The following is a 26,382-nucleotide window of genomic DNA, read 5'->3' on the forward strand; positions in this document are numbered from 1 at the left end:
ACCCGTCGAGAATACTAACGACGCCAGATAGTCATCTACTGTATCGACCTCCGCAACCGCGAACGAATAACATACACATAATTACTGACTTTTCGATGAGTGAAGCAACTCAAAACCAAATCACGGAAGGAACTGTTTGGGAACAAGCTGGAAGGAATGAAGGTCCATCTTTTGTGATTATCCCTTAGATACGGAAAAGTTGGACAGCAGTTACCATACGTAATCCACACAGAGCCTTGCTCTCCTCGCAATGACAAACTACTTAAATTGGCGGAAATCACGGGGAGTCTTGTTGTCTTCTCCTTATTAGCCGTCATATCAATTCCGGGACTAAATCCCTCTTTTACTTCCTGTCGACTCTGAATATAAATGACTTTGCAAGCCCCTCACCACTTAATGCAGCACAGCAACCATCCTAAAAGCTGCACCGACTTTGTGTGTAAAGACGTATGAGTTAACTCTTGTTGAGCCAAATATTTGAATGTTATGGGAAACTTAATTTTTGTGAACCGGATTTGGGACAAGGGATGGTTGATAAAAATTTCGAATAGAATGGAAAGTTGGAGGCTCTTTCCAATTTATTTGATTATGCAATTCGATCTTTGCCTCGGACGCGGATTTATCTGCCGTGGTCTTTTTGTAAAAAGTTACGGGCAGCAAATGAGAAAAATTTGTGCATAATGATCAATATACCCGGGTGGATAGACTAGGGATGGGGGGTGTGGACTCTGTTGATTGTTTTACTATCCTTAATGAATTAAGTGATTATCAGTGTCAACAGTATTAGGTAAGATTTTGTTAGAACATAAGCTTGTCCGGCATTGAGCACTGATTTCAACGGATTTTGAGATACGGCTATGTTACTGACCTTCTTCCAAGACCTTTTAAGGTTTGCCCATCCCCTATCAAGACAACAAATAAAATAGCTTGCCAAGCAGTCAATTTGCGCAATAGTGCGGGAAAGTGATCGCACATAATTCGAACGGCATTTGGTACAGAGATATAATACGTGCGCCAAAAAGGGCACAGTTCGATCGGGAAATGTCCACGAAAGTACACCATTCGAATCGATTTTGACGCGTAGAAGAAAAGAATGTGTATAACCGTGAAAGATATGCAGCACAGTTTCCGTGCCTGCATACATGTACAAAAGTTGTCCCAAGTGTATGCGTGTACGCACAAACGTACAGACATCGCTTCGGTCTTCTGTGTTCTGCAAGTGCATTCAGCTCCTGAAAACGGTTGGAAAGCTGTAAGGATGTCACATTTATTACGGGTTTACTGCCACAGATCGATTGGGTTTCTTTTTCCTGGCAGACAATAGTAACCGACCCTATCAGGCGCTCGTGAATACCACTAGCTTGACCAAAATAACCGGGAGTGATACAGTCCAGGTTACTAAGGACAATGGGTGGGTTGTCGATTGTGCCTTGTCCTACGGTTCCATTTGGTCAGGAAAACTTTCGACAGCAAACGACGATTGGTCAGTCCTACTCGTCCGCTCGTTCGACCGGGGTGGGTCACTTGCACTTCACACATTGTGTGGGGTAATGTGTAGCTCCATATGACGGGTGCCCACTTCCACCTCACTAAAACAGAAACCTGCAGTCGGTGTGCGAGTGTGTATGTGCGTGCGGACCATGTGCGGATGGATGCGAACATGAATGAACGGTATTTGTTAGTGCATGCCGCACAAACCGCACACCAGGCTGGTGTATGTCCCATTTTCGAGACCCACTCTTCCGCCCACACGAAACAGGTTTCAATATTTGCCTTTACCGGTCCCTATCCTCGCCGGCTGGCGTCCGCACAGTTTCTAACCTGAGCATCTCGCTTTTCTGCCGAACGCATTTTTGAATACGTCTCCACGTGTTTCATGAAGTGAAAATTGTTCAACTCCAATCGTTTCTCTCTCGGAGTGCTCACTTTCGTAAAGAGTTGGAGATTTCTATTCAAGACAATTATTGCACATCGTCAGCTCAAATCAGCGTAGCACCATGAGTCACGAGTCGGAATCACACGTCAAAATTTCTCGTACAATCTACCGCGGTGTGTCGCCCAGCACTTCACGTTTGGAAGTAAGTTGTATCACCAAAAAGTAGAGTAGTCTAAATGGCTGATGTTAATCATGACTGGAAAGCCGTGACAAATGATGGAATGATTTTTTGAACACCTACTATCGGTTCCGTTTCCTGTATTCCAGAGTCGTGTGCGTGAACTTGAAGACATGCTTGATCTGGAACGCGATGCGCGAGTCCGGGTAAGTTAGTTGTCCTAATTCACATTGAGCACGGTGTCGAATATCTTCACAGCCTCGTTTCGATATGTGTGCGAACATGTTCCGCTCGGTGTACAGTACTCCGGCAGAGCTTGGGTTTCATTCTCATTAACGAGACAATATTAGGCTAATGTTCGATAAGCGATCTAGGCCTGTCCACCCCAATTTACCGAGCGTATTTATCATGGATTTGTATGAACTGGAAACTGTGTGAATATAAGCAGATTAAACTAGAAGGTTTTGAGTGCCTGTGTCCGCTACAAACTATTGGCAATCGTAAGATGTTTGTGTTAAGATGGTCTATTGAGTTCGGCACGGTCACATTATAGTGAAAGTTATTGCACCATCCTACGCATGTTTGCTTATTCCAAGAGTTATTCACTAGGCCGTATGGTTGTGCATGTGCTATTGACACCGGCCATTAGGTACTCTTAAATACTCACAACTTAGTCCTGTAGTGCTTTCGAATCACATTTGAAACTTCCTGAACTGGTACCACTCAAATTTATAGCATACAAGTTGAGTCTCCGTGTGACATTTACACAGTATTCACTTCAACTGAAAATGTCTATGCCTCGACTCAACTACTCAGAAGATATCTATAGACTGTACTTCTGGTTCGCTAGAATGTTGTCTTTTGGGACATACGAAAAGTTGTACTTAGCCATCAAAGTTAATTGTCAAACAATTTATATCTATATTAGAATGGCGTGATTGTCACACCTGAGTGGTGCGAGACTTAGTTGAGTTTTGCATACTCAAGCATCCGATTCCATCACATGAATAAATTGGCTTTTCTGTTGGACTTGTGTAAATTAAAAATCACTGCTACAGTAGTCCATTGTAAGAGAATCCTTTCTGCGATCCTGGAATGCCTCAGGGATGGTGGTGCTTCACCTTGGGCGACGTAATATTGATAATTACATCACATGGTTTTTTGTTGCCGGGGTAAGACGAATTTAGTTGTATCTGGGTGTTTCAAAGGGATTTTTCACGATTAGGACAAGACAGTTTACTCCGTCTGGGATGGAAACACGGGCCATTTAGTGATTTCGTATAAGTGAGATAATGGGTGTGCACACTCGCCACCAGTCCCAATAGTCTAGGTCATTTAGCATGGGTAGTCTTCGTTTCACGTTTCTAAGCTGAAGACAACCATATACCGTGATGACCTTCGATTAAAACCAACCAAAACAATGGCCAATTTGGATGTTCGATAGGCATGAAATGATTATGTGTCGCTCTACATCATGTATTACCTTTGTTCAGTCAGTAGGTCAAGAGTAATTTTTTGCATCAAGCTGTGGCGGGAATGCCTTGCAGACTGAAATGTGGTCTCCACCGGGAAATAAATCGGCAGCGCATTGACTGACAGCATATCTAATCCTCACTTCCTGGGGGTTTATTTTCTTAAGCGGGGACTACAGTTAGGAAGGTTTACGTGGCGCCAAAAGTGTCCTTCCAACAGAGATGTTTTTTCTTCCGGGATAAAACTCCTAATCAATAGTTTAGTATGAATGTTTCCTTTGAGTTGACCGAACTGTATCCTTTTCAGGCTGAACGACATGCCGCTGACATGAGCTTCCAAGTAGACGCACTCAGTGAAAGACTTGACGAAGCTGGAGGAAGTTCAAGTCAGACGGTAAGTTTTTAGTTTTAGCGAACTAGGTTTCTATCCACTGGTCAACATTGTCGTTTGGTCAACTTATTTTTTGCTGTCAGCTAAGCAAAAGGGTTAACGTAGGAAATACTTTGAGTAATAAGTATGCTACTTGTTCATCATCCGGCTGTGGCATTTTTCGTTGTGCGGCCACTGGGAAACCAGAGATTAGATTGCCAGAGATTAGATTGCCAGACTATCCGAGCCGAGCAAAGGACAAGTCTAACTATTTTCAAAACCCATGTTTCGATAGTCATCTGCATGGTTTTTGCCAATTAATTGAATGATGGATTTACAACGGCTAAAAAGCAGTTGCATCAGGAAGACGCCTTTCATAAAGACCCATTTTGAATTAGCTGCCTTCCAGACCTCTCAGACAAGATTTCATTTGAAAAGCAGACGAAATTAGTGTTAACACGGTTATTTACTGCTCACTTCTAAAAGTATACTAATGTAGTTAAGACTTCTCAACTCTTAAGGTTTAGCGCCCAGTGCTTGGGCTGTTCAAGCCGGAATAGTGTTCCAATTATTGAGAAGAGAACAGTCGGTCAGGCTACTTTTCTGAGGTTAATTACAGTTTCGACATCAAGAACGATTTGGCATCTAGCTTGTGCATACTGTGAGGGATAAAGCTCAGTGCGAAAAAAAGTCACATTATTTTAGAATCCTCTTGTGGCTAAAATGAATTAAAGTTATTTTACTAAGGTGATGCCGAGGGGTTCGAAGGTGTTCCGAATTCAGCAACTGCGCACTGACAATAACTGGTGAAGAAAACTTTGCAAGTCTACTGCCTAGCTCAGCGAACAGATCAACAGCCACCTAATCAACAGCTAACTTGTAAGTCTGTGACTAATACACAAAAAATTAATCAGCCTAGCTTTTTAATTTCATATGTCAGCAACAGTTTTTAAAAGGACTCGACAATGGTTGCTGTGACTCAAGAAGTGGTAAGAATGGACAGCTACAGATGTTTCCACAAACAGAAATGACTATAATTTTGAGCGCGACACTAATCCTTGAGTGCTTGATTGCGCACGTGACGAGAGGCTGGTACACCCAGAAGTTGATTTTTCGGGCTATTGTGAATTAGCAATATGTCAATGTGTTCGTCGAAAGGTCAATTTTTCTGGCTGCGCAAATACGTAGCCTTTTTAATAAGGAAATTTGTCATCGCGAAAAGAATCCAGAGAATGAGTGATTAGTTTGGTAACTGAAGCTGATCACTCATCACATACCCTTGTTTGCATACGAATCTGAGTTTTACTGGCGACTCAACCGAATCTAACCAAATCTCTCTTTTATAGTGGTTAAGGAGTTATCAGCAAACTTGTGAGTAGTGCGTATAGACAACAAAACTGGCCGTATTTGACCGGTCTTATGATAGAGGAAAGAATCCAGATCACGGTTTCAGAAAACCAAAAAAACAAATACGGATCAGTAAGCCGTACTGTGGTTGTGCGACGGTGAAGCACAACTGTAAACAAGGATTTTTCTGTCTATGTTTGATTGATTAATGACACTAAGCAGTCATTACGACTTTGCTAAATTCAACCCATTGTTCCCATTTTAAAAGCCATTTTTGCCCACCATGTCAGTTCTGAGACGGACAATAAGGGGCATTAAATTCTCGTTCTATGTGACAGCACTACCGATAGTTTATGTGTTAGTCTGACAACTGTTTATAAACTGTACTTGATATGGAAACCACAGTATGAACTTTCATAGTAAATATAGATAGGCTAAACTGGTAGGATAATTAGGAAAGGTGGGCGTTTCTCATTTCGTTTACATCACTCATGACAACTTTAGGGGAAGTACTCCTAAGGCGGCATCTTGTCTTTTGCGAGCCACACCTTCCAAAATGGATATCCTTCTCAGCAACCTGTGTAGAAATACTGTCGCCTTCGTAATTAATCAAGGATTAACCTCTAATCTAACCAAGATCACGTAAGTACCATTTTCCTTCAAGTAAACGCAACGATCAGTCTGTTTCTAAGCATCATAAACCCGAATTTATGATTTACTTGTCAAAAAGTGTCACTGTAACTTTATACTTTAGTTAGTACAGAACTTCGCTACATGTTTTTCACTGTAATTCAGAATTATGCCGAACTAGAGGTATTCCAGTGTGCTTCTTGTTAGTAAGTTGACAAAAATACAGTCTGAATCAAGCGTGGAGTGGTTTATGTTGCTCATCCCGAGAGATAAATAATTCTGATTGAACGAGGCAAGCACTGGTACAGTTGTGGTTCGGTTGTAAGGACACCGCCTCTGTTTTGCGAGATTCAGTCATAAGCTAAAGCCTTGACTTCCATGCAATGATTAGTACCATAAACCTTGCTGGTCGGGTTGTTAGCTGACATTGACAATTTGGTTACCAGCGTTTCGTCAACAATTGAGATGACGAAACGTTTACAACAAGGCTGCCAAGCTCAGCGGACAATTTGATAACCAAATGAACAACCTGAGCTCCTAACTTTCTCTTGAATATCATTCCATTAGGCCTTCTTAATTAAGTGGTAAATCCATTAGGATTCCAAAAAACTAGTTCATTAAATCTATTCGTGAGAATGAAATGGACAGGATATAAGTAGAAATCTGTCCAGATGATATTCCACAACTCCGTTTTCCAAACCAGTAAGCTGCTAATAAATTTGAACGTTCTGGGTTTGTTTACTAAAAACAACAGGCATTTCTGGGAAATTTTAGACTCGTCACATTAGTGTACTTTTTTGTTTGCGGCACGCCCAGCTGGTGAAGTTCGTTGACTAAAAACATCGGAGTGTACCGGTGCATCGACCGAAATAAGCAAACTGGAGGCCAATAGTCGTGTCCAGGTCCCATAAATGCCAGCGTGCCTGTGTGCATTTTGTCAATCGACCTGCCCATCTGTTCATCCTAACCGCCTAATATTTACCTATACACGCCCACATACACTACCGCACATTCCACGCTCTGCTTTTCCTCGCAACCCCATGCTGTGCCATCGCATGTGCTAACCTGTTTCATGTATGAATGCACATCGCTGTCACCCTGACAATAGCTACCTAAGCTGGGGTTCAGACAGAAATCACTACTACGTGTTTCGTGGCATGGCATTGCTACGCTACAATGCGCTGGTGGCAGAAGCATTCATGTCCAGTTTTAGAAGTTAAGGTTTCCAATCGATGTGACGTTGGAACAGCAGTTCCAGTTTACATAACGTACTGATTGGCCATATTAGCCTCCTAAACTGGAAGAAAGAAAAACCCAAATAAGGGCTAAAAATAACGATAAAGTATAACCTCGAGACTGCGAAAAGTCAATTTAGAAGACAATTATTAGCCGAAGACTTTGTGGTTGCTAAGCTTACAGTAAGATACGTCTTCTGGACAAGATAAATATCACGAAAATTGTGCTAAAACTAGAAAAGAGACAGGAACACGGGGAACATTAATTAGCGAGCGTGTCTTCAATGTATGTACGTCAAGATGCCCGGCATGATCTATGGACGTATTTTGCGAAAGTCAGAAACTACATACGGAAACGGCATGATATATATGGACCGAGGGAAACAGCAAAGTAAACCGATAGTTTAGAACCTCGTTTGGTTCCAAAATGTAACAAGGTAGTTTGCATTAGCATACACTGCCGGCTTCCAGAGGAAACATTGTGAAAATAAGTTGCTTTTTCCAATTTTTAATGTAAGATGGAAAACTAATTGTACGTAGTGTTGCATTTATACTCCTCATCTGTTTGTGTTGGCCAAATAACAATACGACATTGACTCAATGGGCCTAATCCGTCGAAATCAACTCCTTCACGAAGAGGATAAAATGATAACCTAGTTTTGAGACATGCAAGCGCTAGCTTGGTAGTCAAAATGGAAGAATTGGAGAATCAAATTGTCCTTCTAGATGTCAGTACTACACGGAAGTACAGATGGTTCCCAAAAGTTGGCTGGGAAATCTGTTTAAATGCAAGCGACTCTGAACTGATCCTCAAGGGCTTTGTCGTGCCAATTAAAACGCTTATTCGGCAAACAGGTGCCTCAGCATATGGAATTGTCAACCTTCATTATTCTGCGTTTGATTCAAGCTGCATGTAAACGTTCTTGGTCTTGGCTTTTCTGTGTGCCAGGGATACACGGAAGCGACTGTTTTCTATTTGCCTGCGGCAAGGAGTTGTGGACGAACACCACGGTACAGTATGTTTAATGAGCTACCGATACAACAAGACTGATCGTTAATCGGATGATAAACAAGCCTTTTGTGTCCCCTCAATATTGCACATGGTAAAGTCCGTAGTATATTAAAAACAGGTATAACATTATAAACAAGGATAAAACAATTTAATAATGTGATACACTATGCATAGTATTTCTAAAAGCTCTTCAATGGCCCATGCACAGTTTCGCCATTTTGGGGCTCATCAAGCGTGTGCCGTCCCTGAGTTTCGATCAACGTAATAAGCAAAGAGTAACCAAGTTCACTCTAACAGAACTGCCCAAGTATAGATGAAAAGTAAAAGGACAATCCCAGCTTGATAGCCAAACGTTGGTGCTTTCTAGCCTTATGGGAGAATTACCGTTTCCCCCCTGCAACGTACAATATGTCTTAAGTGGTTATGAGTGGACTCCTCGTTTTAAAGATTCCCTACAACTCGGACAACACATATAAAGTTCGGTAAGAGGTGGGTGGACAGAACGAAATAAACCAACGGAGCGATACTATTATGATGACTTCTGGTTATTCTATTGTATTTTAGCATGAGCTTCTTAAGCGTCGTGAGATGGAAATTGCGAAGCTACGAAAAGATTTGGAGAACGCGAATGCCTCATTGGAAATGGCTGAGACTTCAATGCGCCGAAGGCATCAGACCGCGCTGAACGAACTTGCCGCTGAAGTGGAAAACTTGCAAAAGCAAAAGGGAAAGTAGGTTTCACCGAGTCGAATAATTGTAGTTTATACTTTTATTTTGGTGTACAGTTTCCTAGAAGAGAATATTTTTGTGCGGTACAGTGCAGTTGAAATGTGGGTGATTTCCTGCAGTCGGATTTTCATTCTGTCTAGTTTGAGTAATAAATTATGCTTGGTAAACCTTTGAATGGTAAGTTCCACGAAAAACAAACCATAAGAGCAACCAGATGTCCCTCCGCAACTTTACGAAGATGAGCTAGAGATTTCTTGGCTAGCGGACGATATGTCTGGAATAAACCGGTTTAGAAAACCGAGTAAATTTTAGTACAACCAGTTTATGTGAATTACTCAGTGTTATACAATGGCGACAATCCTTAACGAGGCAGTCCTCTTTACATCTGAAGAGTAAACTAGTGCATTCTCCCACTAGACTAATTTTCATGTCTACCTACTTGTTATGGGACCAAGCAAATCACTTCTAACCTTATAGACAACTCAGTCTCAAATACCGTTGTCCATTCCACAGAATGAAAAGCGAAAGTCCTCATATGGTGATCCTGACGATGCGACTTTGACGAAGGAGGAGTTTGTTTCCTGCTTTGTCACGATTAGACTCCTTTTGTGATTTGATCTTTCCTGATAGCTGATTCGTCGTAACTGGCCAACTGCCCTACGAATTTCTTACGGACAGTTGGCTGTCCAAACTTTTCCGATGGATACTTTAATGCCGACGGTCACTTTTGGGTTTGATGCAAACTGTGTTCATCTCGCATAAAGGGCAAAGGAGTCATACGGAGAGGTCACAAAGTCTGTCTGGTGTGTATCCGAACCGGAGGAGGGTTGTATGTTGCCCTTCGCTCAAAACAAAATATAGGGGTCCAAACGAAAATAAGGTGATCCGCAATCTACACCATGTTGTATCACGTGAAGAGATTGGGATTAACCAACATAAAATCCTAAACTAAACCCAAGTTGGAGTTGCTGAATTCTTCGGTGAAAACCTATGCCATCAACCTCCAATTGTGCTAGGTCGTCGCAGAAATTTTCCAACCGTGGCATCGTCACCGTTTTTTATGAGAACCGTTAATATAATTTTGGGTTTGCATATGGCAGCCGTCTCTGATCTATACCAATCTTCGTTTTTTCTCCAGGGCCGAAAAAGACAAGAACAGTCTCATTATGGAAGTGGACAATGTTCTTGGACAACTGGATGGGGCATTGAAAGCAAAGGTGAGTTGCAACGTGTGGTTTTAGTAGGCATTATTTTCAGTTTACCCCACATTGATGGATCATGCAGTTTTACCAAGTAATGCTTCATCAGACTGAGCTGGCCCTTAAATTCATCCTCTCTAACTCGGTATTACATTGTCTTAACGCATTTATTCATCATTCTAATCCATTACAATTCAAATTTTGTTGTATTCCTGGCAGTATGAAGTCTTCGTAACAAAGTCTCTTTTTCCCCGTTTTAGCAATCGGCAGAATCCAAGCTGGAGGGTTTGGATGCACAACTTAGCCGATTGAAAGGTTTAACAGATGACTTGCAGCGGCAACTGAATGACCTGAATGCAGCCAAAGCCCGCCTTACATCCGAAAACTTTGAACTCCTGCATGCAAATCAAGAATACGAAGCACAAGTCCTCAATCTCTCCAAAGCAAAGTCTTCACTTGAGAGCGCCGTTGATGACTTGAAGAGGTCACTTGATGATGAAGCAAAGGTACGTCTTGCTGACGTCACTTGCTCTTCTATGCAACTTTGATCTATACCTGAAGTTTGAGAAATGTATGTGACAAATTACGAGTATTGGTACAAAATTAATCAAAATCATTCGACGGATTACGGTAGCATCTTAAGTGTAGCGAACTTTCCGCAGATTGTGTGATTGGATTTCAATATATCCTACTGAAGAAATGGGTGTGCTCACGACGAATGTGGTTGTCGCATAGTACACATTTTCCTCCTATAGTGATTGAGTAGCAACGCCCTCGTTTAGCCCTCGGTTATCGAAATGCCAGAATCTTGGCATCGTTCAATCATTTGGAAGTGCCTTGTTCATTTGCGTTTCGTTAAAAATTCAATGTTTCCGTTATATGCGTCATTTGAGATGGACAAACTAGAGACAGCAGTAAGAACAAGACCATAAACATGGTCTACTATGATATAGTTCATTTGAATGAGTTAACAAGACTCTTTTCAGCTCATGTTTTAATATCTTCCGTAATATCTTCCAGTGAACGTCTTAACTGGTTTATTGGCATAATTTCCAGTCTGAGTTGCTCCATCAAAAACTGGTCTTACTTGTTAAGCTCTGCTTTTGGGCAGAATGTTGCTAGCCCGGGAAGCGTTGATGGTCGTTGGTTCATTCGCTGAGCTGAGCTGAGCTGAGCAATTTGATTGACGCTCCGTTACGTAACTTTCAGCTTCCTACCGGCACACTGATGTTGTGACTTGGATTGGTTCGGAAAAGTTCGCAACCAAATTACCAAGCTCAGCGAACATCTCTGCTGAATTTCATTGTTAAGTTCTCAGCTCTCGGTGGCACTCACAAAAGTGCATGGTTACGGAGGGAAAAGTGGGCATAACAGTTGAGCAACTACTGTTAGGCTCTAACGAGTTCTGCATGTAACGCAGACGTTTAAAAAAATAGCTGGAAATGTCGACAAGAAGTACTGTACTCCTGTTTCATTCCCATTTGAGATTGGTCCCTTGAGTTTGCCTAAGGTTGGCACATGCTTGCAAATTTCTGTATAACAGCATAACAAACTACCGTTAAGCGTCAGGTGGTGAATTTGCAATGTGACTGATATATAGCAAGCTAAACGCACAATTTAATCGGCAGTACACCTCAAATGCTTTGGCACAAATTGGCGGCTCGAGCAAAAACCTCCCGAAAGAGCATCTTCGGGTATTTGTGTTCTTTAGCACGAAGTAACCACAACCTATGCTATTACCTTCCAGGCATTTCGTCATACACCCTCAGTACAAACTAATCGCATGGCTGTAGATAGGTCCTTTAGCACTACAAATCCGTATTCCTCATCCAATTTCCACAGAGCCGATTCAACCTCCAAGCTCAACTGACCTCATTGCAAATGGACTACGATAACCTGCAAGCAAAATATGAGGAGGAGAGTGAGGAGGCCAGTAATTTGAGAAACCAAGTTTCCAAATTCAATGCTGATTTGGCTGCGATGAAATCGAAATTCGAACGAGAGCTCATGTCAAAAACTGAGGAATACGAAGAACTCAAGTGAGTGATTCATAAAATGGCCTCAAAAAGCTTGTCAATGTTTTTAAGCACCTTCAGTGGTCTGAGCTTCCAGGGAGGAATTCCATCAGTTTATTCTGTAGGCCATATACTCTTGTGCCGAATGATGCTAAAGATGGCGGCGAGGAAGAAACTATCAGCTAGGCCACCGTTTTGATGGTAAAAATTGCTCCAGAAAGTACTCTTTTGCTAAGTGAGTCTTAATTAACTACACATACGAAGGAGCTCCTTCCATGGGCATGTCCGAAACCAGGGGTGTTCTTGCTCCAAGTCCCGATGGACGATAAGTCGCCACAGCTAATATCGAAGGAGATGATCAAAGCTTGTTTTTTAACCGCTAGGTGCAGTGTGCTGTTGCATTGTAAGACAAACATCTACATGTTTCTTTCGAGATGTGACTTAATAACGCCCCGTAGATTTATAGAAGAATTTCTGGATTATGCCTAACTTTTTGTGGTGACTCAAGCTTAAGAAGATGTTGCTTACAAAAACACACATCAGCCTACACTCTCTTACAAAGTTTGTCACACTGTTCGTCCCCCTTGGGGATAGTCAAGTGGACATAGAAATGTTGGTCATCTGCCTCGATTAGCAGGTTTCACTGTCCGGGCGCAGCTACACGCGATCAACGAAAGCCAGGGCCCTCATTGCATGCCCGGAAAATGTATCATTTGACAACCGTTTCGAGAGACTGAAACAGTTGTGAGTATTCAGGTGGTTGTTTCAAAACAACTCGCCATCCTCATACACAATTTGGCCTGATAAATTCCGCTGTAGTCTAGACTTGGACATTACGATCAACAGTTCAGTCAAGTCGTCGAATAAACGCGCTGAATGAAACAACTGATGGATTGCGTTTTAAGTATTGACAATATTCTGACTGTTGAATCTCAGCTTGAATTACAGAATACATTAGCTAATAAGAAGTTGAGGCCGCCATATGGAAATTATTGGATAACTATTCGACTTCTCCCAACCAGTAAAGTTCCCCAGGGCAAGATATTAGCAGATGATACGACTTTATCTCATGCGAATGGTTGTAAATTGCCTCATTCAAGTGAAACTGAGTAAATCATCATCATCATCATCATCATCAACTGAGTAAAGCCAGTATGCTGTTGAAGTTGGAAGTATTCGGTGGCAAATTCAATTTCCGGCTTGGGGTCTTGTTAATCTGGTTGATATTGGAGACAGTCCAGTGGTTGTGCACAAAACTGAATGCTTTAAATGCCTCTTAGTGCAAGTGTAGTTTTCGGAGGACCACCTGGTTGCTGTTCCTAACAAAAATTCAGTACAATGAAGGATCTTGATTCTTTGGCTGCAATTAGAGTAGCTTACAGATGAGTAACAAGCAACTGATCTGTCGACATTCAGCTACATCGATGTTCCTTCGTTTATGTGTCGAATTTAATTGCTGGGTATTATTACAGGTTAAGTGGCTTGCCATTGTTTCTGGAATCGATAAATGAGTGCGGGCTTTAGTCACCTGGTGATCAGCTAAAAACGGTGAAGTTGATCTTATGAACATTTGCTCCATTCACCGTTTCCTTTTTACAAATTTTGTAGTGTGTGGTCTATGGGATTAGCTGTACGGACGTCAGTGTTCGATTAATCCGCAAAAATTTCAGGAGTATGCTATTGGTGGGGCATTTTTACAGTGTTCGTTCTGATTCGTTGCTGCGTCAGGCAATCGATAAATCTGCACGCTACACATTGGTTTCCAGACTACCCTTCGGTCTGGGCTGAAGATAGACTGCGAAGAAATTGTTTTGCTTGGTGAATCACCACTTTTCTGATTCTTTTGTAACTAGACTTGTGGCGGTATGACTGTACAGGATGCCGTCATTTCCCAAATGACCATTCTTCCAAGTGACAATGCATTCGAAGAATCCGCTTTCGGTTAGTTTTTTGCGCCACACAATGCTGAGATGAAACAAAACCTGCCCCTAATTCTCTCAGCATTATGCAGGTCTGCCCTAATAGCGACACCTGAACGCCAAGTTGACAGACGTTCTTCTGGATAGGGGAAATGGGGGAACCTTCTCAATTTGTTGGTAATGCAGACGTTCAAGTATGAAGACAGTGAACGTTAAACACGCCTGCAGAATTTCTAGGACATTTAGGACAACAATGCGCACTATTTCACAATGTTAATTATAGGTTCTTCCTCGAGGCTAGATTCTAAGTTTTACGACCAAGTTTTCCCTGCAAGATTTTTGTAATCTACTGTCATTAGGATTAGGTATAGGTGACCAGTTTTGAGGTCATTCCACTTGCCTGGATGATGGTAAAGTTCACTCGCCCTGTATTTACTTATTTAGGCGCAAGTTGACGCTCCGAATCACAGAGTTGGAAGATACCGCAGAACGTGAACGTGCCAGAGCGTCGAACCTGGAGAAGATCAAGGCCAAGCTGACCATCGAAATTAAGGACCTCCAAAATGAAGTTGACAGCGTAAGTGACCAAAGTTAAAGACTGTCTAGTTGGTCGATGATTGTTGCCTAATAAAAATGCTGTATAAGCCGAGCAATATCTAATTTAATTAGCAATGTAAGCGCGTGAAAGCGCATGGTGTAGTAGTATAGAGTGGGCGGTATAACAGACCTGGTGAAATAGGTTCGGTGCCACTCTGACTATTTCAGTCGTTGAACGGCGCAGTACTCAAAACGGTGGCATCCCTGAAGACGTGACACACTGGAGAAATGAAAAATCAGTTGGATCGAGGGGATTAGTTTTTCGAGGTTGGAAAAGACATTCCAGTCAATCGTTTAAATTCCAACGAGGATATCAGCTAAAAAAGAGTGAAAATATCACCATGAAAAATACCTGAAACAGTCAACACATCTGCCTTGTTTCTCAGCACACTGAATCCCAGTTAAAACATAGCTCAGTGTTACCGTATTGCAAATTTTTGAAAGGCAGCAAAACGAAAATAACTAGTCAGTTATCAATTAGAATCAACAATTAATGTCATAATTCATCCACCTTCATCGGTATTCTATAGATCGATCATGCGTTTTTGTAGGTGCTCCGTGGAATTGAGGGGGTAGTCTAGCTACATCTGTTTTGTTGATCTATAAACCTATAAATGTTTGCATATCTTTAAGCGTCAGCCCCGTAAATATCTAAGTGTTAGTCTCCTCTGAGGGCACCCATGAGTTCCATGATTAATGAATTTGGAAACTGAAAACTGTGGGCGTTTTCGCCCTTGAGGTTCGCCACCAAGGTGCAGTTGGATATATAGGCGAACAAGTACACAAGTAGACACACAGCACAAAGTCAAACCTGGTATTCCCGTTTAAACATAGTTGGCAGTAATCAACTGGTGTTGTTTGAACTTGGCTGCCATTTGCAAAAATATGAAAGGGTTTTTACGCCCGATCCCGGGATAGGTTTAGTCCATTACCCTAGCAAAGACGATGTGTTCCAAGACCCACAATCTCACTATAACAGATTATTGGATATTTATATAGCTACTCTGAATATTTCGTCCCTGTACAACAGCTATCTGCTGAGAATGCTGAGCTGGCACGTCGGGCCAAGGCCGCCGAGAGCCTTGCCAATGACTTACAACGCCGTCTAGATGAGTTGACCATTGAAATCAACAATCTGCACTCGCAAAACAGCCAACTGGAGGCAGAGAATATGCGACTCAAGAGTCAGGTAAATGATCTGGTGGACAAAAATGCTGCTCTTGACCGTGAAAACCGCCAACTCTCTGGTGAGTCACCCTACGTTTATAGCAATACGAGATTAGTCCAATCGGCATTGAGCTACTTGACATAATGCTAGTAAAATTTACGTTTTGCTTCATTCACTAGATCAAGTTAAGGAGCTCAAGTCCACTCTACGGGATGCAAACAGGCGACTCACAGATTTGGAAGCTCTACGGTCTCAACTTGAGGCGGAACGGGATAATTTGGCGTCCGCTCTGCATGACGCGGAAGAAGCTCTGCGAGAAGTAGACCAGAAATATCAAAACGCCCAAGCTGCTCTGAACCATCTAAAATCAGAAATGGAACAGAGGCTTCGAGAGAAGGACGAGGAGCTAGAAACCCTTCGGTTAGTTCGTGAAATTTTTTTATACCACCTAAACGATCAGGCATTCGTTCCTAAGTTACCAGAAACCTTTCAGTTCAATTTTTCTTACCGAAGGACTTTGGCTTGTCAGTAAATCAAGCATGCCTCCAACATTTTTGCAGGAGAATCCAAACCCAACGCCAGCGTAAATCTACCACCATGCTTGTAACAATACTGACACAGATGTAGCTATACATCTGTTTTTGATTATATACCACGTTCGGCTGCAACCTGTTACATCGCCAAAAGGTCGACTTTCCTCTGCCCAAAAAATGTCGCGCTTACCACCACATGGACCTACACGTAGACATGTTTTAACTTACCGTTTCCAGTGGGTTTGTGTGTTTCCTCACAGGCAGTGCACTCACTTCCGAACGATTTGTACCTTACTATGTGCTTTGGACTATATGTCCGCAACTAAAAAGCGTAAGAAAGACATGATCACTTACACATACTATTACTCACAGAACGATCTGATGGAGACGTAACATATCACGGTTGACAAAAGTAATACATTACTATTGCTCATGTTTTTACCTTGATAAGATTTCAGCTTCATGTTGTCGAACACTTGGACGATGCAGCTGCAGGCTATTACCTCAGGAACAAACGATTGAACCAGTTTGATTCAGTATGGCATCGTCTGCTGGCACTTTTATGTACACTTCTCCGGCGGCACTCTGCCAGCTAGCTGACCTAAAACTGTAAGCGCGAAGTGTTAGTTCAAACGGCAATTGATTGGTATTGGTTGGGAAGCGGTACTGTCTAGGTTTTCCAACAGCATCCACGTTACAGTATAATTGCCTGATGTAATTTCAGACATCGATCAAGACCTTGTCTCGGACTTTCTTCAAAGTGTTGTGGGGAGACTTCGCGGTATGTATGTATGTCGCCGAAGTATACACGCGACGATTTCTTCATTTACCACAGTGATTCAGTGTGAAAACACAACGAGTTATCCAGGCGCGTCATAAGTGATTCCGTAGTTGTAAAACAAGAGCCTTGACAGCTAGTTAACAAATCCTTGGAAAAGCGGAAATTCAAGCCTGCTTTTCTACTATTTTGCTTGATCCAAAATCTTGGACATTTTGGCATTGGTTCCGCGGGCTTGGCTGATTTCAACCACTGATATTTTTGGCTACTGATAACTTGGGAGTAGAAGGAAGTAATTACTGTGCTTCCGACAGCGGCCACCAGTCTAGCTGGTCTGACAGGCATGTCAGTATAACAAAAGGTAGTAGGATTTCCCAAACTGGTTTTAACAATTAAGCATATAGTTTGATGGTTTGTAAACTGTACCAGGATACAACTGATAGACAGTTGCAGAGTTCAAGAATTCTGGCTCTCGAACGATGTCAGATATTTCATTTGATGCGGATGCGTCCTGGTTAGCAGTACCCACGCTGAAAACACAATGAGTCGTCAATTTATAAAAGACTTGCCACCATCTTACTCTGATAGAATGTAGCACCTTTATATCTTGCTAATTCTAAAGCCTCCTTTCATGTCTGGTGTCATACGAAGTTTACCCGACCAAATTGTGAAGATCTAGGGAACGGTTGGAGATCTGCTGTTTCTCTCTGGTGAGTTGCTTCAGTAGGGTTGAGCTGATCCAAAAGCGAGAATCTGGGTTATTTGTCTGGATTTACGAAACTTGCCTGTCATGCAGATCAAGGATTTTTAGCCACTTGCTTAGATATCATTACATTTAACATTTTGTCTGTTGCCTCGTCGACTAAAACAGAACTTTCGTATTCAAGTCAGGCGTTTTCCTACCCACCATTTAAGGAACGACGAATCTATTTTCCAACAAATCGCGGTAGGAAAAATCATAGAAAAGTACCACTCTCGCGAGGCCAAGAAGTGCGTCTGGTACAAGTTACGTGGTCGGAGTGCTTGATCATGCGGAAAGAACGCTTCATCTAAACTCGGACCCAAGAATTACGAATGCGGAATCCATTTGCGCACTCCACCAAGGTGGTCAGAAATAAGAAAAAACTGCACAAAAGACAATTTCCTAGCGATGTTTTATGCGTATTGCAGCTGGAAATTCGTATGAGGGGCCAAGAAGTGGCTCCTGGTACGTCAGAGGGGGGACACACTGTACGCAGAAATGTTAAAAGAAGGTGAATCAATCCAGGCCAAATTAACGCATTTGGATAAAAGTACTTAAACGTGCGCACACAGCCACAACAGTCATGTAATCAGACCGGTCAGCGATAGTTCCGTTGTTTACTTGTAGATGACTGAGGTTAACTTTGGGTTACTCATTTCTGTTCCCTTTTCATATCGGTCACAGAAAGCCTGTAGACCACAGATGCCGAGCAATAGTGATCTCATGTATCCAATCCACACAAAGCTCTTACACTACATTCATAAAAATCGTCGGCCTGGTTTCCTTTGCCTACCTGCTAACGTTTTAGAAATGGCGAGTTTTCGAGAGCCTGGAGGTGACGCATCGGCTCAACCAGTTATTATGTTTGTGTCATGCTTTTGCCAAAATAACTGAGAGAAAACCGACAGTCAAGTTTACGAACAACTGAATTCATTTGCTATTGTTTCCAAAATGCATTGGTTGCGGTGGACAGGTCATGAATGGGTATAAATTATCAGCTTACTGAAACCAGGCACTGTTTTTTCCTGTCCGTTACTTCAGCAAGACTACCACTCGCACTATTGAAGAGCTAACGGTCACAATCACGGAGATGGAGGTGAAATACAAGTCAGAGCTTTCCCGATTAAAGAAGCGATACGAGTCCAACATTGCTGAGTTGGAGCTTCAACTTGACACTGCGAATAAAGCAAATGCAAACCTGATGAAAGAAAACAAGACTCTTGCACAGCGCGTCAAGGACCTCGAAGCATTCTTGGAAGAAGAACGTCGTCTTCGCGAGGCTGCAGAATCGAACTTGCAGGTAAATTGGGCATACACATCAAAGTATCGTATAATTACAAGGGGGCACGAAGGGGTCGTGATTTGATAAAACATGGCCTTCAGAATTTGATGATCGTACTTTTCTCTTTCAGGCTAGCGAACGCAAGCGAATTCAGCTATCAAGCGAAATTGAAGAGTTACGTGGTGCATTAGAAGCCGCAGATCGGGCACGCAAGCATGCTGAAAATGAAATGAACGAAGCGCAGACTCGTGTTAGTGAGCTCACAATGCAAGTCAACACGCTGACCAATGATAAACGCCGTCTGGAAGGAGACATCAGCGTGATGCAAGCGGACATGGACGAAGCAATCAACGCGAAAGCGGTAAGAAAGGCAACTGAGGCTAAAACGGGTACAATTTTACAGTCACCGAAGGAAGTATTTAATTAATTCTTTACTTATTACGGGTGCGACTCAAAATGTTAATGTATACATAATATTTTAGATTTGGAATCGGAAATAGATCAATACAATCGACTGGAACGCTGTTTGAGGAGAACCTATACGAATACTTTTGATAGGTCTGCAAGTTCTAATAAACGGTGTTTAATTATTTCAGTTAATATATCTTGCGCGCATACAAAACCAATTAAATAACAAAAATTTGCTTGCGCCTTTTAGAAACGCTGTGTCTAGTCCAGAAAAAGTCACCTGGCAATCAGATGATCTTCTCACTTCCACTCTCCATCTTACTGTACTCTATTCGAAGGCTGACAATTTTACCCGCCTGCAGTACTACTTGAAAGGAAAAAAAAATGACAGATAACTTCTCATGCGTCTCATACGCAAAATTTATAACAGTCTCAGTCCTAAGTCAGATTGTGATCAACGCTTATTTACTGCTCCAGGGCACCAGTCCAGTAATGCGGTTTGGTGTGTGATACGCCCAATTAGTAATGAGTATTCCGCCGATTGTGAATGCTTTTCAAACTGTGAGCGAACCGATTATATCAACTCAGAAAGCAAGAAAATAGAATCATGTTCTACTGCTCTAGATCTATGCAAACCCGTTTAGGAAACTGCAGAGCTAAGACTGATTAGCTTGTTTACTTTACCTATCTTTAAACCTTAGTCGCCAACTAAGTGATAAAAAGGAAATGCTTAAAATGTTCTTTTGAATCAGGAAAAACATTTACTTCCATTATTTTTTATGATACGAGGCAATCGAAATACAAACACGAATACAAATACGCTTAACCCATCAACGTTTCCATTCTAACAAATTCAAACGAGTCCTTTTTTTACGTTGGAATCAATTCAAGACACAGCAATACAATGAACTGCCAGCCTCTCCACTTCGGTATTAAAGTTTGAATTTAGCTGCATGATCGAGGCCACAAAAACCCAGATGAGCTGACCCATTTCCGTTCAAAGCCGAAGCATGACTAGGGTCCTAGGCTTTCATATCAGACTTGAACGCAAAGATTTGTTCCTTGTTAGCTCGTCTCCTCACTGAGTTAAAACAGTGTACTTGTTGTCTGTGTCACGTCTTTACCTACTTTTATTCCGGTACAAATCTATTCACACCCTAATGGCCGTGAATATTGATAATATTGTTTGATGTGTCTCCTCAAGAGATATAGACTCATGAGAACACCTACGAAGACACAAGACTGCCGTAAGAGCTTTTCAGTACTTTCTAATGGTCGATCAGGTGACTACATCATATTGGAGACAAACGAAGAATAATTTACTCGAATGATTATTCTGTGTCCAGACAAGCCGCTAAGTGCACCGCCAAATTTGGGGTGAAGAACGAGCGGGAGTACAAGACAAATTACTGAATAGCATCGGAGTTTACGGTCAACAGGGACCAGACAAAGGAATGTTATTAATGATGAAGTAATGCGATTTGTGGACAAGCGGCAATAGGAGGTCCAGCAGCTGATGGACTCACCAAGACAATATACGGGTGTGTGGGAATACATGAGATGCAATCGTATTCATGTATCAATGGCATGAAGTTTGTTAGTCCCTTAATTTAAAACATGTCTGAAAAGTACATTGCTCTACTTATGTTCACATCATTTACAGGGTGCCGAAGACAGGGCTACGCGCCTCAACTCTGAAGTGCTTCGACTGGCCGACGAGCTTCGACAGGAGCAAGAAAATTACAAACATGCTGAGGCCTTGAGAAAACAACTTGAGGTGGAGATTCGGGAGATCACTGTCAAGCTGGAGGAAGCCGAAGCATTTTCGGCTCGTGAAGGACGTAGAATGGTTCAGAAGTTGCAGGTACGTAGCCTAACGAATGTTTTATTAGACGGGATTCGTGAATTCTGTTGCAAAAGACTTATTTTTTGAGGCTTGACTATTCCAAAGTAACTTTTTGTCTCAGGTGGTCAAGAAGTTATGTTCCCTGTAGTTTTTATGAATAACCGTGGACCGTCATCTTTGTGTTCACTTAAGACTCGTGTTCGTGAACTAGAAGCTGAATTTGATGCAGAATCTCGGAGATGCAAGGAAGCTCTGGCTGCAGCCCGCAAGTTCGAGCGTCAGTACCGAGAGCTCCAGACACAAGCCGAAGATGACCGACGAATGGTGCTAGAGCTTCAGGACTTGCTGGACAAGACTCAGATGAAGATGAAGGCTTACAAGCGCCAGTTGGAAGAAGCGGTGAGTTTTGCTCTTCTCAAATTTATCGCAAGAAGTGTTCATGTGTCAACACACTTCCTCACTAAAAATTTCTCAATAAAAATGCGTTTTTACTTCGTTAAACGGAAGAAAATACGCGCACCAGCATAATGGAAAATAATAATTTCATTTGCGGGTGTAAGCTGATTTTCTAACAGCACTGGTGACTGATAACTCAGTTTTCCAGATTAATCTTGAAAATCTGTGCTTATCGAGATCGAAACAAGTGTGACGTGATCTAATTGAGTGTTTAGCTTAATCTTTTTGACGCATTAACTCAGACTTCATGATCGTAGTGTCTGCTAATCTTGAAAACAATGTTCAGGAAATACAAACGCGAATGGATAGGTGGCTCAGTATATATTATCCATCAGTAGTTGTTGGATATTGCTCAATAGGTAGAATGTTGGAATGCTGCTCCATGAAAGTCCTTCATCAGTGCAAAAATTTACTGTTTACGACCCTTAATTTAGATTGCAGATGTGTTATTAACGACGTCCTAATGTTTGTTTTATACAGCAAAGATGATCTACAAATGGATTTGTCGACAGCTTCATAAACGTTGGATGAAATAGACTGTCGGGTGCTCCGACCTTTTCGAATTTTTAATCCGAGTTTGAATGGACGTTTTAAAAGTTCAAATGTGGACTGGCGGTTTTCAAGCTGCAATGGGGTATTAAGGTAGCTCCGTGTGGTTTAACCTGGTCCCACATATTTGTACAACAGCAGTTCATTCACGAAGGTTCGGGACACTCCAGCCACAGCGGAAAAATCACTGCGTCCGATTTTAAGCGAAAAGTGCTAAAAACCGTCTTGTAAACAAACTACGATTTAGGGGTGTGAGAGCTAGCACCCACTCGCTTATCTTCTCACGTGGGAGTCCCCGTTGAGATTATTATAGGGACTGTTCCTCCGCAGTCATCTACGCTGATTTTTTGAAACTCCTGGCTTGACCCGTTTACACCAATATATTGCTGAAATATGCAATTCGATAGGTTGAAAGTTAGGTGGAAGACACTGGAGGTAAAAGCGTATGAAATGACGCGGAATGGATAAAAAATGTCCGAAACTACCAGTTTACAGGGTACGAGTGATTATGAAAAATTACTTTGGGATTAAAAGCGTAGTGATGGGAAGATCCGATAGCCGTTCAATTCAAACCTTCGATGCTAATTTGGCTCACTTTATTAAAGGACCAGGTCAGTGTCTCCCTATGTCTGAGCTCACCCCACACCGTTCAGTACATGGACCGATATGGTCTGCATACTGGCAAAGCGGGTGGTCATATTGCTTCGCGCATTGTATTGGCTCGGCGTCCTGATTCCACAGTTCTTTTTCTAGAGAGTGGCCCTTCCATGTGATGACCCTTTGTCCTCTGCTCATGACATATTTCGAGGAAGGGGTTGAACAAAACTTCTCTATGGGGGAAAATCTTGGTAGCTCAAGTAGCGTAGATGGTCGTTAGTTTGTTCGTTGAGCTGTACATTTTGCTCGTAAACGTTTCAACACCACTAAGTTCCCCAAAAACTCACCGATGATGTCACGATGATGGTGACGAAACGTTTGCAATCGAATAGCCCGGCTCAATGAGCAGAACTAGTATAACATGGAGAGACTACTGTTCTAGCCCTTATCCTCGAGAAGTTAGAGGCAATTTTCACCAAGATTTTTCGCTGCACCAAGCAGTCACGTTGGAGACCTCACTCAGTTTGTTCAGACATTAAGTCACGACATGCATCTTCATTCCAGCCAGAGCTAGATTGAGGACTTTCTAAATAAGACACTAGACATTTTCGGTGTTTTTCGCACAGGCAATGCTGGCTCAAAATTAGAACTCCAAAGACCGGTGTAGACCATACACGCGATGCGTCTACAGTTGGTGATCTTCAGTCACTGTATCAACCGACTGAAACTGCTTTTACCATAGTCAAGGATCTCCCAGTGGTGAAATTATTGAGTGATAGAAATAGTTAATAAGGTTGACTGGCTCCCTAAATTATCAGGTTTGGTATGAAACCGGAGGGCCGGTTGCACGCGAAGAGAAAACTGTCACTAATTCCCCCCTAGGCTATCTGTGTGTTTATAAATCTGCATGAGAACTTGAGTATAAGTGATACATTTGTCACTAACGTTGGACCTAGTCTTGATAACCACTATTTCGCGCTCGACAAAGCCTGTGGGACCTAATAAAGCAGAAAAGTTAGGTTGTATTGATGGAAACAAAAACCGGTGATATGTTTCCTCGAATATTACAAATCCGTCAGAGCATATTTGCGGGGTGATTTACGGATAATGGGGAACGCAGTGGTAAAGTGAAAGCGAATGAAGCAGTCAGGCATGCAAAATCTAGGCTACCGTGGAAGATTGTTGAAGTTCACTGAGCATAGGGTATCCCATGGTTGTACGAGTCCAGAATATACAGGCTTTCAGTGGCTTAGTTACGGGACGCGATTGCTCTTTAGGATAAAGTACTAAGAGTAGAAAGTAAAAGTTAGAATGGTAGTAGAGATGTTGGTCCCTTTTCTTGAAGGCAGAGCTATTCCTGGTTTTTCGTTCCTTAGGAGTTGTTACTGAAGAACATTTTAGGTGGTTTTGAAAGAAGGCGTTTGCATCGCCAACATAACTAAAAAGCACACTGCTACAGTGGATTAAAGGGCTTGTATAACTTTGATGTGTCTATGGAAACGGTGTATAAAAGAGGCCTCCCGCCATGACGGTACCACAACTGACCCTACGTGAAGAAATTAGGTGAATTACACTCACACAAGTCGGAACTCCTTGTACCTGTATAGCCCCTCTCTGTGTGTACATCAGGATTCACATATCGTGCCGGGCGGGGTGTTTTTTGTGTTAGGTGTATGCGTAAGTATTCTTGGAACTAACCATTTGTATCAGATGAGTGAAAGATATGTAACAGCTGTTATCCATTTGCTGACTTTTTCAGCTTCACGGGAAAGTATTATGTTGTCCACGTTTTGAACCAACTTTGTCGTTGTCACGTACATTAGGCTTTGTTTTCTAGTGTTCATCACCAAGAATTTGTCCATTCAATAGGTGATCAGAATGATGCATACTTTCATGCTAATCTCTAGTTAACTATAAATTGTACACATTGCCTAGCTAAATCAAATCTGTCTGATCTCCGGTACGAAACCATGATAACTTCCCCACACAACTTAGAATTAGCAAGAACATATCAAACGGTATGTATTCAAGAAGAAAGGAGCATAGACTCAGTGTTTTCATAGATGTTCCATAAAAGATATTCAGCTGGGCAAGTCGGTACAAACTTATCCTGGAGACAAACGTTAACTCACTTTATGGCTCAGTGCATCTTGTTTTGTTCCTCATTTTCATCGACAGGAAGAAGTATCGCAGATCACAATGAACAAGTACCGCAAAGCACAGCAGCAGATCGAAGAAGCCGAGCACCGTGCGGACATGGCTGAGCGAACTGTGACAATTAAACGCATAGGACCGGGCCGTGCTGGATCCGTAGTTCGTGAATTGTCCGTGACCACCAACAGGGGAATGCGTGCGACGAGCATGATGTAAACTGCATCCGGCTTTGATCAATTCCCGTCAAATCCGATCTGTGCATCCGTTCAGTGGCAAACCTCTTATCACACCACATATTTCACCCCATACGTTGTATTCCTCTACCAGAACGCTTGGCTTATCTCTGTCTCTATCTTTTGTACTTGCAAAACTCCGATCCTTTCCCCTTTAGCAAAACTCCTTTAGCTTCTGACCTAGGAATAAATGTTTTTCTTTCATGGGTTATTGAACACAATAACCTTGTTTCATCTCCCCTTTCGAACAGATTTGAAAAAGGCGATACCGCGTAATCATGACAACGCCTATTTGAATATTTTGAGACATCGTTTCAACACTTATTCATGACAGAATTTGTGTTTCCGGGCATGTGAGACTTTATCATCATTGGCTCACACAAAAAGTCATGAATAGTGCCCTTATCACATCTACTTCCTTGCTGTTCAATGCACTTCAGTGCTTAATCCTCCCAGTTTTATTTCTTACGCTTCTTCAACGGACCCTCTCTGCTTGAAGCGTATCGGCGCTACACAAGATTGAACGCCTTTTTCAGCTAACCACTGTCCACTGAAGAAAACCAGAAACCCGAAAAATTATCAAATAACAAAGCCTTTATTTTGGCTTGTTAATAGCTATGTCGGTTCCTAATTGGTTTCTTCTCTTCCAATTGAAGAACCTCACCTCCTCATTCAAGTAGCGTGTGGTAGGAGGCGTCTATGACTTACTTTTGATTTATTTATCACGAACAACCAAACATTTCGTATTTTGTCTTTTTGAATGGTTTAATTCCCCAGTCGCTTCACCAAACAAACTGAGGACTATTACTTTGAAGGCAAAAAACGAGTCTGTGTACACGGATGTATGAATACTTCCAGTTACACATAGCTAGTTTTGTGCCCACTCCGACTTCGTAGTTTTCCAATGCTTCAAGCAGATGTTTACGCGACGTCTGTCGAGTTATCACTTCAAGTCACTTGCAGCATAAAGTTTTGAACCCCTTGATTTCCAACAAAGCGAAGCAGGTGAGGTTAAACTCGTAACAATCATGAATTGTCTGGCGTTTTAGTTTTATTT

The 26,382-nt window shown here is 42.1% G+C and overlaps 2 protein-coding genes across 2 annotated transcripts in view; one reads left to right on the plus strand and one right to left on the minus strand.

The window, feature by feature from the left end:
* Positions 1 to 26,382, minus strand: part of T265_00285 (hypothetical protein) — a gene marked incomplete at both ends in the record, with an annotated part of 149,090 nt that overhangs the window by 26,027 nt on the left and 96,681 nt on the right. The window lies entirely within an intron of this gene.
* On the plus strand, positions 1,768 to 25,308 carry T265_00284 (hypothetical protein; the record flags this gene model as incomplete). Its single annotated transcript, XM_009164029.1, has 15 exons — positions 1,768 to 2,078; positions 2,204 to 2,260; positions 3,834 to 3,920; positions 8,685 to 8,851; positions 9,988 to 10,066; positions 10,309 to 10,554; positions 11,855 to 12,087; positions 14,427 to 14,559; positions 15,610 to 15,826; positions 15,927 to 16,167; positions 18,842 to 19,100; positions 19,213 to 19,443; positions 21,154 to 21,354; positions 21,529 to 21,735; positions 25,132 to 25,308. The coding sequence occupies 15 exons, from the start codon at positions 1,998 to 2,000 to the stop codon at positions 25,306 to 25,308; spliced, it is 2,616 nt and encodes an 871-aa protein (XP_009162293.1).

The sequence above is a fragment of the Opisthorchis viverrini genome (genome assembly GCF_000715545.1).
Source record: "Opisthorchis viverrini unplaced genomic scaffold opera_v5_3, whole genome shotgun sequence".
Taxonomy (NCBI): Eukaryota; Metazoa; Platyhelminthes; class Trematoda; order Opisthorchiida; family Opisthorchiidae; genus Opisthorchis; species Opisthorchis viverrini.